General features: G+C 48.9%; 1 protein-coding gene across 6 annotated transcripts in view; it reads right to left on the reverse strand.

The window, feature by feature from the left end:
• Nucleotides 1–16,333, reverse strand: part of cpt1ab (carnitine palmitoyltransferase 1Ab (liver)) — a 138,659-nt gene that overhangs the window by 4,004 nt on the left and 118,322 nt on the right. For all 6 annotated transcript variants that reach the window (XM_072518774.1, XM_072518777.1, XM_072518775.1 and 3 more), the window contains 4 exons: nt 15,252–15,386; nt 4,830–4,982; nt 3,784–3,897; nt 1,091–1,183 (listed from right to left, as the gene is read on the reverse strand). In XM_072518774.1, the coding sequence (XP_072374875.1) occupies nt 1,091–1,183; nt 3,784–3,897; nt 4,830–4,982; nt 15,252–15,386 (495 nt within the window). The remainder of the gene's footprint in view (nt 1–1,090; nt 1,184–3,783; nt 3,898–4,829; nt 4,983–15,251; nt 15,387–16,333) is intronic.

Raw genomic sequence — 16,333 nt, forward strand, 5'->3', positions numbered from 1 at the left:
CACCCCCACCCTCCTATACAGTCTCCCCCCCCCCCCCCACACAATCCCGCCCCCACCCTCCTACACAGTCCCAATCCCCAACCTCCCACACAATCCCACCCCCACCCTCCTACACAGTCCCCCCCCCCACACAATCCCACCCCCACCCTCCTACACAGTCCCAATCCCCAACCTCCCACACAATCCCACCCCCACCCTCCTACACAGTCCCACCCCCCCCACACAATCCCACCCCCACCCTCCTACACAGTCCCACCCCCCCACACACAATCCCACCCCCACCCTCCTACACAGTCCCAATCCCCAACCTCCCACACAATCCCACCCCCACCCTCCTACACAGTCCCAATCCCCAACCTCCCACACAATCCCACCCCCACCCTCCTACACAGTCCCACCCCCCACACAATCCCACCCCCACCCACCCACAAGGCCGCTTTCCACCCACCCACACAGTCCCAATCCCCACCCTCCCACACAGTCCCACCTCCACCCAGCCACCCAGTCCCAATCCCCACCCTCCCACACAGTCCCACCCCCCACACAATCTCCCCCACCCACCCACACAATCCCACCCCCACCCTCCCATACAATCCCATCCCCACCCACCCACAGGGCCCCTTTCCACCCTCCCACAGTCCCAAACCCCACCCTCCCACACAACCCGTCCCTACTCTCCCACAGTCCCAATCCCCACCCTCCCAATCCCCACCCTCCCACATAGCCCCTCCCCAGTCTCCTACACTCCCTCACAACCCCACCCCACTGTCCCAAAGCCTCCCCACCCATCCATTCTCCCACCCCCCCCACTCCTACAGTCCCACCTCCCACTCAGCCCCACCCCCCACTCTCCCACACAGCCCCACCCCCCAATCTCCACTCTCCCATAGAGCCCAAACCCCCACATACTCCCGCAGCCCCACCCCCCATGCAGCCCCACCCCACGCAGCTCCCCCACCCCCACCCCACGCAGCCCCACCCCCCGCAGCTCCCCCCCACCCCACACAGCCCCACCCCCCCCCATCTCCCCCACCCCCACGCAGCCCCCCCCCAGCCCAGCCCCACTCCACAATCCTCACTGGAGTCTTACCGTCTCGGAACTGGAGTATTTACAGGAGATGTGCATGTTGATGAGAGTTTCTCCAACCATAATGTACGAGACTCCATAACCATCATCAGCAACCTAGGAAAATACAGCGGGCATCAGCAAACTGCTTCAAAACTCAAAGCACCCAGACAGCCCATCCTCATACCCACTCCCAGAGTCCCTCAGAACTGCCTCACCCACCCAGACCCCCTCACAATCTCTCTCCCACCCAGACCCCCTCACAATCTCTCTCCCACCCAGACCCCTCACAATCTCTCTCCACCCAGACCCCCTCACAATCTCTCTCCCACCCAGACCCCCTCACAATCTCTCTCCCACCCAGACCCCCTCACAATCTCTCTCCCACCCAGACCCCCTCACAATCTCTCTCCCACCCAGACCCCCTCACAATCTCTCTCCCACCCAGACCCCCTCACAATCTCTCTCCCACCCAGACCCCCTCACAATCTCTCTCCCACCCAGACCCCCTCACAATCTCTCTCCCACCCAGACCCCCTCACAATCTCTCCCACCCAGACCCCCTCACAATCTCTCCCACCCAGACCCCCTCACAATCTCTCTCCCACTCAGACCCCTCAGCTCCCAAACCCACTCATAACCATCTCTCCCACCTGGAGTCGCTCACTGACCCTCATATGCATCACCAGACCCCCACACCCCCTCCCAGTCCCTGTCACAGACCCTCTCACCCACCCAGAACCTCCCCACAGGCACCCCCACCCACTTCACGATTCAGCTCTCCCTCTAGCCCAGACTTTCTCCATCCACAGGCCTAGGAAACTCTACACCCACCCACTGTGGGTGATAAGCCTGTATTGACTCAGTTACGTACCCGACCCTGCACTCACTACTCTCACACATCAAGACTATCGTCGCTCAGAAGCTCCTCTCTGCATCCTGGCCAATATCAGGTAACATCAGTACAGTACAAACTAGAATGAAACTCAGCAGCTGTCCCTCTGTGGAGGCATTCTATCCGTGTCTAGAACATAGAACATGGAACATTACCGCGCAGTACAGGCCCTTCGGCCCTCGATGTTGCACCAACCTGTGAAACCACTCTAAAGCCCATCTACACTCTTCCCTTATCATCCATATGTGTATCCAATGACCACTTAAACGCCCTTCGTGTTGGCGAGTCCACTACTGTTGCAGGCAGGGCATTCCACGCCCTTACTACTCTCTGAGTAAAGAACCTACCTCTGACATCTGTCCTATATCTATCTCCCCTCAATTTAAAGCTATGTCCTCTTGTGCTAGCCATCACCATCCGAGGAAAAAGGCTCTCACTGTCCACCCTATCCAATCCTCTGATCATCTTGTATGCCTCAATTAAGTCACCTCTTAACCTTCTTCTCTCTAACGAAAACAGCCTTAAGTCCCTCAGCCTTTCCTCATAAGATCTTCCTTCCATACCAGGCAACATCCTGGTAAATCCCCTCTGCACCCTTTCCAACGCTTCCACATTCTTCCTATAATGCGGCAACCAGAACTGCACGCAATACTCCAAATGCGGTCGCACCAGAGTTTTGTACAGCTGCAACATGACCACATGGCTCCAAAACTCAATCCCTCTACCAATAAAAGCTAACACACCGTACGCCTTCTTAACAACCCTATCAACCTGGGTGGCAACTTTCAGGGATTTATGTACATGGACACCGAGATCTCTCTGCTCATCCACACTACCAAGAATCTTACCAGTACTCGGTATTCCAGTTACTCCTTCCAAAATGAATCATCTCACATTTTTGCATTAAACTCCATTTGCCACCTCTCAGCCCAGCTCTGCAGCTTATCTATGTCCCTCTGTAATCTGCAACATCCTCCCGCACTGTCCACAACTCCACCGACTTTAGTGTCATCTGCAAATTTACTCACCCATCCTTCTACGCCCTCCTCCAGGTCATTTATAAAAATGACAAACAGCAGTGGCCCCAAAACAGATCCTTGTGGTTCACCACTAGTAACTGAACTCCAGGCTGAACATTTCCCATCAACCACCACCCTTTGCCTTCTTACAGCTAGCCAATTTCTGATCGAAACTGCTAAATCACCCCGAATCCCATGCCTCCATATTTTCTGCAATAGCCTACCGTGGGGAACCTTATCAAATGCTTTGCTGAAATCCATATACACCACATCAACTGCTTTACCCTCATCCACCTATTTGGTCACCTTCTCAAAGAACTCAATAAGGTTTGTGAGGCACGACTTACCCTTCACAAAACCATGTTGACTATCCCTAATCAAATTATTTCTTTCTAGGATGATTATAAATCCTATCTCTTATAAACCTTTTCATGACTTGAAAGGTTCTGCCCACAACAGAAGTAAGGCTCACTGGTCTAGAGTTACCGGGGTTGTCTCTACTCCCCTTCTTGAACAAGGGGACAACATTTGCTATCCTCCAGTCTTCTGGCACTATTCCTGTAGACAATGACGACATAAAGCTCAAAGCAAAAGGCTCAGCAATTTCCTCCCTAGCTTCCCAGAGAATCCTAGGATAAATCCCATCCGGCCCAGGGGACTTATCTATTTTCACACTACAGCCTGTAAACCAGATGCCTTTGCTATCCACTGTGCTACCCAGCCTGAATCAAACAAATCTACCCCAGGAAAGAGTAAAAAGCCAACAAGCTGCTGTGGACAAACTACAACCATACAATACTCACTGGACCAAAGCCCCCTCCACTTGACACATACTCAGGAAACTTGTTCAGATCCACCAGTTCAAGCAGCTGATGGGGAGTCTGACTGGTGGATAGTTTCCAAGGCTCAGATAGCACCTGAAGGAGAGTAAAAGAGTTAATGAAATAGAAGGGGGTGGTGTAAGACTTACAAACAGCCCCAATTAGTGAATGAGAAATTACTGAAATACTTTCTGTGCTGCTCTTAGTGACTCCACCACCTTTGCTGGCAGCTACACAGTCCAATATACTCTGCTCCCTCATGAGGGGCCACTGAATCCTGAGATCGAGTGTCCATAGTCTAAAGAACAGTGTGAGGCATCAAAGACATGTTTGATTCTCTCTTTTATTCATTGATGGGATATGGGGTTGCTGGAAAGGCCGGAATTTGGTGCCCATCACGAATTGCCCTTGAACTGAGTGACTTACTAGGCCATTTCAGAAAATAGTTCAGAGTCAACCACATGGCTGTGGGTCTGGAGTCACATGTAGGCCAGACTGGGTAAGGACGGCAGATTTCATTCCCAAAAGGACATTAATGGACCAGATGGGTTTTCACAACAATACAATCAAATGAAGGTTTGAATATCCGATTAAATAGAATCAGTTTCGGCTTAGTTGCTAGTTCTCGCGCAGTTGAATTAAAAATCATTAGTTCAGCCCCACTTGTAATAACTTGGACCCTTAGGCCAGGCTGACACTCTAATTAGATACTGAAGGGTTCAGATGAGATGTCAGACCATTTGAGGTTTTATACATACATCAATTTGAAGAATAGGTGGTTTTCTGCTATTCTGACAATGTTACAGTCTGACTAAAATCAGATTAACTGGTTGCATTTTGTTTGTTATTTGGACAATGTGTGTAAATTTGCTGTCACATCTGTCAATGTGACAATGACTTTTACAAGTAGTTTTACAAGTAGTTCATTGGCTGAGAACATTATGAGAGTGTGAGAAAGCAATGCAGCTTCTTTCTATGTTCATATTGAACTAGGAGCACACACATTGCTCCAATTCAACAATACCTGCCTCTTTCAGAAATGGAGATTCTACCCCCAGATACTTGGACACCACATAAAGGCAGAAGAGGTGGCGGTCGATGCCAGTGCCTGTCATGGCATGACGGTACAGACTCTGATGTTTCTCTGCTGCCAGTTTGAACAACTTCAGTTTCTGTTCACACTGAGAAATAGAAAAGAGAGAATGAGTCAGCGACATCCTGCCCCGTGGCAGTACCATGACCCACAATGCAATTAATCCTACTCAATGATGTCACCATAGCCAACAATGCAATGGGCCTCATCCCATGACATCACCATGGCCCACCATGCACTGTGCTCCACCCCATGGCATCACTGTGGTCCACCATACCCCCCATCCCATTACATCACCACAACCCAGAATGCACTCGCTGTTACGATGCCACTGGGGGAGAAGTATCATTCATGAGGTCAATGATTCCTCAACTTAAGACAAGTTTGATGAAATTGTCCCATTATAATATCAAACAGGTCATTAAAGATAATGGTCAGCTTAGTTGTGTGTTAACTAGCTTGATGTGATGTTTGTGTCATTCAGTCAAGTGCACTTATAGGGTGGTCAGACATCCAGTTGTACACTGGACATTCCAGCTTTTAGCCAGTTTGTCCACCGTCAGATATTGGATGGCTTCACATCCAGTATTTTGACCCTTAGCTCCACTTACGTTGGGAAAGCACTGTTAGGAGCCAGAGTTCATTCCTTTCTGGCTGCAGCAGCCTCAAAGTGATGGGGATTGTTAAAAATGGATAAATTAAGATTTCAAAATGAAATTGCGATAAAATAAAACAAAAAGGGAAGCTGCCTGAAGGGGTATTTTAAATGCAAACTAGCATTCGAGTGAGAAAAGCAAGTGACCCCTATGTGACAAGGAGAAAACAATGGGATGTAGAAGAGGTAGCTTCAAGTTGAGAGATAAGAGAATTTGTACCTGTATACAAAAAAGCCAGGTCCACAAGGTGGGTCACATCAAAGGGAAAGAATGATATATCCTAGCACAATAACTGGAGAAAGGGACAATAGTAGCATCTATCATCACAGCCACACCCAGCTGCAGAAAACAGTCTCCCCTGAAAACAAATTATTGCTAAAAGGTGGCTGGTTAAAATCCCAAAACTCGAACAGAGAAGAGTATGCCTTTGTTGAGGCTGAAGACGGTTTTCCTAAATGTGGACAAATAACCTGTGTGTGGTAACTATCTGCTGGATTTGGCTAGAGGTATACAATATTGGAGGTTGTTTGGAAAGAAGAGGGGCGCGATTCTCCACTCCCACGCCAGTTGGGAGAATCGCCTGGGTCGCCAAAATCTCCGGGGACTCTCAAGCGGCGGGAACGGCCCGGTCGAGTTTCGCGGGCCGCAGGCTCGCCGGAGACACCCAAAATGGCGATTCTCCGGCACCCCCGCTATTCTGAGGCCTGGATGGGCCGAGCAGCCAGGCCAAAACGGCGGGTTCCCCCCGGCGCCGTCCACACCTGGTCGCTGCAGTCGTGGGCGGTGCGTGAACGCTGGGGGGGGGGCGGCCTGTTGGGGGGGGGCGAGGGGGGAACCTGCACCGGGCTTCACCTGGAATGTGGGGTGGCCCGCGATCAGTGCCCACCGATCATCAGGCCGTCCTTTCTGAAGGAGGATCTCCTTCGTTCCGCGGCCCCGCAAGATCCGTCCCCCATCTTCTTGCGGGCGGATTTAGACAGGACGACAACCATGCATGCACGGGTTGGCGCCGGCCACCCCGCGCATGTGTGGATGACGCCCGTTATGCGGCGCCGGCCGCGTCATCTCTGCGGCACCGCTTTTACGCGGGCGACAAGGCCTGGCGCGTGTAGATGACGCGGCCCCGATCCTGGCCCATTGTCAGGGCCTGAATCGGTTGGGACCGGGGCCGTTCCGCGCCGTCGTGAACCTCGACGGCGTTCACGACGGCGCGGCCACTTCGGCGTGGGAGTGGAGAATCCCGCCCGAGGGGTCTCAAGAGTTCAGGAAACGTAGGTAGGTAAGAACAAAGAGGATAACTTAATGTAATACTGTGTGTGTATAGCCATCACAGTAATTAAGTGTACTGTTGTAATGTGTTAGAATTTACAGTGCAGAAGGAGGCCATTCGGCCCATCGAGTCTGCATCGGCTCTTGGAAAGAGCACCCTACCCAAGGTCCACACCGCCACCCTATCCCCATAACCCAGTAACCCCACCCAACACTAAGGGCAATTTTGGACACGAAGGGCAATTTATCATGGCCAATCCACCTAACCTGCACATCTTTGGACTGTGGGAGGAAAACAGAGCACCCGGAGGAAACCCACGCACGCACGGGGAGGATGTGCAGACTCCGCACAGACAGTGACCCAAGCCGGAATCGAACCTGGGACCCTGGAGCTGTGAAGCAATTGTGCTATCCACAATGCTACTGTGCTGCCCCGTGTTATAGCCCTTCTAGTCGTGGGTTTTTCTTTTAAGTTAATAAATATTCTTTATTAATTCATCCCAAAATAACTGGGCAATTCCTCTCTGGTTTGCCTATCTTTTCTCACAGTATACCAAATTGAAAATATACACGACTAAACCTATCAGGGAATTAGTTACACCAAAGATTGGAGATAGGTGGGTAACTGTAAGAGGGACTGGGAAAAAGCAGTCAGTGCAGGGATCCCCTGCGGTCGTTCCCCTGAGAAACAAGTATACCGCTTTGGATACTTGTGGGGGGACGACTTACCAGGGGTAAGCCATGGGGTACGGGCCTCTGGCACGGAGTCTGTCCCTGTTGCTCAGAAGGGAAGGGGGGAGAAGAGCAGAGCATTAGTAATTGGGGACTCTATAGTCAGGGGCACAGATAGGAGATTTTGTGGGAGTGTGAGAGACTCACGTTTGGTATGTTGCCTCCCAGGTGCAAGGGTACGTGATGTCTCGGATCGTGTTTTCCGGGTCCTTAGGGGGAGGGGGAGCAGCCCCAAGTCGTGGTCCACATTGGCACTAACGACATAGGTAGGAAAGGGGACAAGGATGTCAGGCAGGCTTTCAGGGAGCTAGGATGGAAGCTCAGAACTAGAACAAACAGAGTTGTTATCTCTGGGTTGTTGCCCGTGCCACGTGATAGTGAGATGGGGAATAGGGAGAGAGGGCATTTAAACACATGGCTACAGGGATGGTGCAGGCGGGAGGGATTCAGATTTCTGGATAACTGGGGCTCTTTCTGGGGAAGGTGGGACCTCTACAGACAGGATGGTCTACATCTGAACCCGAGGGGCACAAATATCCTGGGGGGGAGATTTGTTAGTGCTCTTTGGGGGGGGTTTAAACTAATGCAGCAGGGGCATGGGAACCTGGATTGTAGTTTTAGGGTAAGGGAGAATGAGAGTATAGAGGTCAGGAGCACAGATTTGACGTCGCAGGAGGGGGCCAGTGTTCAGGTAGGTGGTTTGAAGTGTGTCTACTTCAATGCCAGGAGTATACGAAACAAGGTAGGGGAACTGGCAGCATGGGTTGGTACCTGGGACTTCGATGTTGTGGCCATTTCGGGGACATGGATAGAGCAGGGACAGGAATGGATGTTGCAGGTTCCGGGGTTTAGGTGTTTTCGTAAGCTCAGAGAAGGAGGCAAAAGAGGGGGAGGTGTGGCGCTGCTAGTCAAGAGCAGTATTACGGTGGCGGAGAGGATGCTAGATGGGGACTCTTCTTCCGAGGTAGCATGGGCTGAAGTTAGAAACAGGAAAGGAGAGGTCACCCTGTTGGGAGTTTTTTTTATAGGCCTCCTAATAGTTCTAGGGATGTAGAGGAAAGGATGGCGAAGATGATTCTGGATAAGAGCGAAAGTAACAGGGTAGTTATTATGGGAGACTTTAACTTTCCAAATATTGACTGGAAAAGATATAGTTCGAGTACAATAGATGGGTCGTTTTTTGTACAGTGTGTGCAGGAGGGTTTCCTGAAACAATATGTTGACAGGCCAACAAGAGGCGAGGCCACGTTGGATTTGGTTTTGGGTAATGAACCAGGCCAGGTGTTGGATTTGGAGGTAGGAGAGCACTTTGGGGACAGTGACCACAATTCGGTGACGTTTACGTTAATGATGGAAAGGGATAAGTATTCACCGCAGGGCAAGAGTTATAGCTGGGGGAAGGGCAATTATGATGCCATTAGACGTGACTTGGGGGGGATAAGGTGGAGAAGTAGGCTGCAAGTGTTGGGCACACTGGATAAGTGGGGCTTGTTCAAGGATCAGCTACTGCGTGTTCTTGATAAGTATGTACCGGTCAGGCAGGGAGGAAGGCGTCGAGCGAGGGAACCGTGGTTTACCAAGGAAGTGGAATCTCTTGTTAAGAGGAAGAAGGAGGCCTATGTGAAGATGAGGTGTGAAGTTTCAGTTGGGGTGATGGATAGTTACAAAGTAGCGAGGAAGGATCTAAAGAGAGAGCTAAGACGAGCAAGGAGGGGACATGAGAAGTATTTGGCAGGAAGGATCAAGAAAAACCCAAAAGCTTTCTATAGGTATGTCAGGAATAAGCGAATGACTAGGGAAAGAGTAGGACCAGTCAAGGACAGGGATGGGAAATTGTGTGTGGAGTCTGAAGAGATAGGCGAGATACTAAATGAATATATTTCGTCAGTATTCACTCAGGAAAAAGATAATGTTGTGGAGGAGAATGCTGAGCCCCAGGCTAATAGAATAGATGGCATTGAGGTACGTAGGGAAGAGGTGTTGGCAATTCTGGACAGGCTGAAAATAGATAAGTCCCCGGGACCTGATGGGATTTATCCTAGAATTCTCTGGGAGGCCAGGGAAGAGATTGCTGGACCTTTGGCTTTGATTTTTATGTCATCATTGGCTACAGGAATAGTGCCAGAGGACTAGAGGACAGCAAATGTGGTCCCTTTGTTCAAAAAGGGGAGCAGAGACAACCCCGGCAACTATAGACCGGTGAGCTTCACGTCTGTAGTGGGTAAAGTCTTGGAGGGGATTATAAGAGACAAGATTTATAATCATCTAGATAGGAATAATATGATCAGGGATAGTCAGCATGGCTTTGTGAAGGGTAGGTCATGCCTCACAAACCTTATTGAGTTCTTTGAGAAGGTGACTGAACAGGTAGATGAGGGTAGAGCAGTTGATGTGGTGTATATGGATTTCAGCAAAGCGTTTGATAAGGTTCCCCACGGTAGGCTATTGCAGAAAATACGGAGGCTGGGGATTGAGGGTGATTTAGAGATGTGGATCAGAAATTGGCTAGCTGAAAGAAGACAGAGGGTGGTGGTTGATGGGAAATGTTCAGAATGGAGTACAGTCACAAGTGGAGTACCACAAGGATCTGTTCTGGGGCCGTTGCTGTTTGTCATTTTTATCAATGACCTAGAGGAAGGCGCAGAAGGGTGGGTGAGTAAATTTGCAGACGATACTAAAGTCGGTGGTGTTGACGATAGTGTGGAAGGATGTAGCAGGTTACAGAGGGATATAGATAAGCTGCAGAGCTGGGCTGAGAGGCGGCAAATGGAGTTTAATGTAGAGCAGTGTGAGGTGATTCACTTTGGAAGGAATAACAGGAATGCAGAATATTTGGCTAATGGTAAAGTTCTTGAAAGTGTGGATGAGCAGAGGGATCTAGGTGTCCATGTACATAGATCCCTGAAAGTTGCCACCCAGGTTGATAGGGTTGTGAAGAAGGCCTATGGAGTGTTGGCCTTTATTGGTAGAGGGATTGAGTTCCGGAGTCGGGAGGTCATGTTGCAGCTGTACAGAACTCTGGTACGGCCGCATTTGGAGTATTGCGTACAGTTCTGGTCACCTCATTATAGGAAGGACGTGGAGGCTTTGGAGCGGGTGCAGAGGAGATTTACCAGGATGTTGCCTGGTATGGAGGGAAAATCTTATGAGGAAAGGCTGATGGACTTGAGGTTGTTTTCGTTGGAGAGAAGGTGGTTAAGAGGAGACTTAATAGAGGCATACAAAATGATCAGGGGGTTGGATAGGGTGGACAGTGAGAGCCTTCTCCTGCGGATGGAAATGGCTGGCACGAGGGGACATAGCTTTAAACTGAGGGGTAATAGATATAGGACAGAGGTCAGAGGTAGGTTCTTTACGCAAAGAGTAGTGAGGCCGTGGAATGCCCTACCTGCTACAGTAGTGAACTCGCCAACATTGAGGGCATTTAAAAGTTTATTGGATAAACATATGGATGATAATGGCATAGTGTAGGTTAGATGGCTTTTGTTTCGGTGCAACATCGTGGGCCGAAGGGCCTGTACTGCGCTGTATTGTTCTATGTTCTATGTACTGTGTTTTGGGATACCCTTGAATTTAACATCAACGGGGTTCTTAACAGGATGTAGGTTTGTTTAAATATCTCCTCATCTGCAGCCCCTGTCCGCCACCATCGCATGACAGTGCTGAATCGCCCAATGTGATAGCATCACACCCGTGCATTAAGGTGTCCAGTGTTGATGACCTATGGGCCTGGCCAGCATGTACAATGATCCTTCCTTTCAGCATTTTGTCCAACCATAGTCTCAGGAGAGCTGAGTGATTCGCATTAAACTATAATCTACAATTTCAAGTAAAATGCATTCTCCCTGTTTGCCCTTTGGGCGATCTCTTCTGTAAAAAATAACTACACCGTTCGTTCAGTTTGGAGCATAATTGTATCACTTGTGTCTATATTAAACATTTTAAATACAGTCCATAAACCTCACTTCCTGTTGTTACAATTTTTGGCCACAATTGTGTGTCAATTTGAAGAAAAACTCTCAATAGTTTGAACTGTATTCATACAGTCTACAGAATCCCTCAGCCTGATACCTTTCGAGGATTGAAGCTTTCTCCAGATTTCCCATTAGGTGAATCACAATGTGTGGAGTTTTAGCCAGTTATATTTAAAGACAATTGTTTTGAGAATGTTATTGTTGTTAAAAATCAGTTATTAAGTCTGTCTTTTCTGAGGCTCATAAACTATTTTGTGAGGTAAATGTTGTTGGGTTAAAGAGGTTAATCTTGATGAATGTGTTAGGTGTGGGCAGTGTGCGGGGAGGCCCGCGAATCACATTCACATGTTCTGGGCGTATCCAAAGTTGCAAGGGTTCTCACAGGGTTCAAGGACGTGATGTCCGAGGTGCTGTGGGTGGAGGTGGTCCCGAGTCCAGAGGTGGCGATATTCAGGGTGTCAGAAGACCAGAGGGTCCAGGGGGTGAGAGAAGCCGTTGTCTCAGCCTTTGCCTCACTGATAGCCCGGAGGGGGATTTGCTCGGGTGATGGGATCCCAAAAGTGACCTGGCGGAATTTCTGAGGCTGGAGAAGGTCAAGTTCGTCTTGAGGGGGTCGATGGATGGGTTCAGATGGAGGTGGAAGCCGTTTATTGATTTCTTTAAGGAGGTCTGAGGGGTCAACAGGGATGTGGGAGGGGGAGGTGAGAAGGGGGTGGTATTAGGAGAGTGGTTGTGTGTGGCTGCTGGTTGTTTATAAAGTTGTTTGGTTGTTCTTCTGCTTTGGTTTGTTTGTATGGAAATGCCTTCAAAAAAATATTTTTTTTAAAAATCTTGATGAATGTCTGTATAAGTCAGTAAACTTTCTAAAATGCTCTACCGTTCTGCAGCTGATTCAATGATACATACAATGGTCGGGACTCTGCACTCGTGTCGCCGTGAGAGGCCAAAACCTAGAATCATGCCGGCGAGATCTCGCAACGTGATCATCCCCTGCCCCCCACCATTGATGTAATGAGGTTCCTGTACCTCATTGAAATATCATTAGCAGGCTTCCCTCCGCATCGTCCCTCACAATAGGATTTCACTCATCACCTCAACAAGGCTTACAACAGACCTGGAGCAATGTGAACCAGGTGAAGGAAGCTGCCAGGGGCACACAGGTAAGTACAGACCCCAAGGAGGGAGAGGGACATGCCTGGGCCTTGGCACTGCCCCTGGCACCACCCCTTGGTACCAGGGAACAGTGCTGGGGGGATTCTTCTGGGGAGCTCCAATGGAGGGGAGGTGGAGTTTCTCCTGTGTGCACAGGAAGGTCCTTTCATTTTTCAGTGCTGGAGATCGGTGCACCACCATCTCTGGAAAGCTGACATTGCCAGAGGGATGGGCTGACACACCTCCAGCATTATTGTTCTCCAAGTCCTGGGAAATATGAGGGGAAAGGCCAGCAGGCTGCAGTACACATTTCTCACCTGAGCCAGCACAATAAAGCACAAAATTCTACCCAGTCTCAGGAAATTAGACATCCCACAATGGGAAACCCCATTGGCTGGCTGGCGAGATTTCTGGTGCGGCGGGATGGAGGATCATTAATGGGAGGAGTCAGGGCTCAAGAAGTTTCTATAATTTGAGTTTAATTTTAGGTTGGGACGTGGACAGACAAGAAGCTGTGCTCTCAATATAATAATAATAATCTTTATTGTTGTCACAAGTAGGCTTACATTAATTAATACTGCAATGAAGTTACTGTGAAAAGCCCCTAGTCGCCGTATTCCAGCACCTGTACGGGTACACAGAGGGAGAATTCAGAATGTCCAATTAACCTAACAGCACGTCTTTCGGGACTTGTGGGAGGAAACCGGAGCACCCGGAGGAAACCCACGGAAACGCAGGTAGAATGTGCAGACTCCGCACAGACAGTGACCCAAGCGGGAATGGAACCTGGGACCCTGGCGCTGTGAAGCAACAGTGCTACCGTACCGCCCACAGTACCGTGCATGCCCATAGTGAGGTTAGATCTGTCTATGGGCAGGCTAGCAGTTTCTTTCAAAATAGTTCAGTTAAAAGATTTGACTGGGGACAGACCAGAAGCAACTGATCTCACGACAGCGAGTTAAAGATTTGCCTGTGAACAACGTAGGCCCAATTTCAAAGGCTGGCAGTTCAAACAGTGAGTTGAGACAGGTAAGAATCTGCAAGCTGGGTCCTGAAGGATATCACTTTCTCAAAGTGGTTTCTCCAAGTCATCCTTTTGCAGCAAGTATTCCTGAATCTGCTAACTGTATTTAAAAGTGGGTTGTGACTGAGATGGGTTTTTGTTCGAGTGGAGATAAAAATAGCAGTTAGGATTGATTCATTGTAATGGTAAGCATTTTTTAACTAGTAATTGTATTTATGATGTTCAAGTTAGTAATACTGTGTTAGCAGTAAAATATGTTTTAATATACCATATTCCTATTTCTTTGTGAAATCATTCCTGGAGTGAGGTATCCTTTCCTCACAGTGTAGCCATCTGGGATGGCCACTTCCCGATTACAAAATGGACACTTTGCAAAGATTGCAGGGAAAATGGACAATACTGAGAAAGCAAGCAGGTGCAGGGTTTGTCTGTCGATTGGAGCCGCAGCTCCCAGACAAGACCAAAACTGCAAAGCCATGACCACACTAATGAGCCATCTCCGGGGACAAAAGAGTAACATTTGAGTAAATGATACTAAGGCAGACAACCTGGCACCAGAGGAGACCAGAACAAAGCAGGCCAACGACCACCTAGGACACGCCCAGCCATCAGGGCACCCACCCCTTTTTGGGAGGAAGTCGATAGGAACGATTGAGAAACGGCCCAATTAATTGGGGCTAAGTTCAAGGCCCGCGCAAAGCCCCTTTTGGGTATAAGAAGGATCCCCCAAGAGAGAATCGCTCTCTTGGCTCCGGCTGTCACCGAGGTGAGACCTGCCCAAAAGCTGCACCAGAACAAGCAAGTCCAAGGTCAATGCACGCTACCAGACAGACTATCTTAGCTGTTCCCCTTCACCGCTTCAACCCCAGCAGCCTCAGAACCAAACAACGGCCATTGTTCCTCTGACTGAGTGGGTGCCCGAAGCTAAGTATAGGCTTTAGCAGTAGTGATAGTTTAGTCTGCAGTATTTGTGCATGATTATATTTAACGGTGTGTGTAAATAAATCAGCATTTGACGTTGAACTAACTAACTGGTGTATCGAGTCTTTGATCAGTATTCGGTTTGAACCTTGTGGCGGTATTGAAAGATACCTGGCGACTCTAGGGCAAAACGTAATTAGAATTAAGGAAGGCGACCATATTGGCCGCCATATTCAGAGCCAAATAAAGAGAAACACAAATTAGCAACAGTCTTACAAAATTAAAATAAATATTGGGGTTTCTGTCCAGTATCCGAGTCACTGTTGCAGGTCTGGTCTGTGATTGTAATAAACCCTACTCGCTATACAACCACCAAATCTCAACATCCAGAATCCTGACACTCTGGTCCCATTCACTCCAAAACATTCTCCTCGGATTTGTCAATTTTCCAGGAAAACCTTTCATCAGGACAACACTCCCTCCCAAAGCACCAATTCCATCTACTGATTATGGGTAGCCTCTCAAACCACTAGACTGCATTTCCCAGGAGGTTAGGGACAACAGGAAGATGGTTTCTGTGGAAACAAAGTTCTAGTCATGAAAAAAACGATGGGAAAAGAGATACTTACCATCTGAGTGGGGTCCATCATGGCCAGTACAAACTTGGTGGCCTGACTACTGCAGGAACGGACAGTCTCTGTACGACCTTCTCTAAACAAGCGGGTCATTGAGGCTTCATATGTTAGACAGAATGTACCTTTGTCCTAGTGACAGAACACACGGAGGTTAGGCAGCTCAAAGGAAAGTCAGACAGTGTCTGTTAGCTGTAAATCATCAGACACAGGCAGTTACTGAGATGTACGGTTCGTGGGAGCCAAGCAGCTCATTGAAACCATGTCAGCGTTTACCCTACTGCTGAACCAATCAACTCTCATCCCATATCCCTGCTCTACTCCTGAATATCCTCCTTGATTCCCAATCTTTCCTCCTTCTGCTTGCAATATTGAGTCTATGTCCTTTATTACTGAAAATAATCTTTAACCTCCCTGATAACAATCATGACTTTCAAACTAAGCCCAGGGGGACCACTCCCTACCTGGCACCCTGGTCCATTCCTCCATCGCCCCCAACCCTTCATTCCCTTACCATGGCACCTTTCCTTGTAATCACAAAAGGTGCAATACCTGTCCCTTTACCTCCTCCCTCCTCACTGTCCAAGGGCCAAACACTCCTTTCAGGTGAAGCAGCACTTCACCTGTTTCTCCTTCAATTTGGTTCACTGTATTTGCCGTCCCCTCTACATTGGTGAGACTTAACTCAGATTGGGTGATCACTTCGTGGAACATCTTTGTTCAATCCATAAGCATTACCAACCTTCCTGAAGCTTGCTATTTTAACAGTATTTTGCTCTCAGGCCCACATATCCATACTTGACCTGCTGCAATGTTCCAGTGAAGCCCGATGCAAGCTGGAGGAGCCGCGTCTCATCTTCCGATTAGGCACGGTACAGCCCCCAGGACTCAACATTGAGTTCGACAGCTTTAGATTGTGAGCTTTCTCCTCCATCTTAAATCCCATTTTCTTCTGGTTTTTGTTTTTTAATTTTTAAATAAATGTTCCATACATGTATTGCCTCAATGCAAAAAACACCATTCCCCTCTCACACGAAGCCATCTGTCTTTTGTTATTAATGTTACTACATTTCGTTGCA

Source organism: Scyliorhinus torazame, chromosome 10, assembly GCF_047496885.1.
Source record: "Scyliorhinus torazame isolate Kashiwa2021f chromosome 10, sScyTor2.1, whole genome shotgun sequence".
NCBI lineage: Eukaryota > Metazoa > Chordata > Chondrichthyes > Carcharhiniformes > Scyliorhinidae > Scyliorhinus > Scyliorhinus torazame.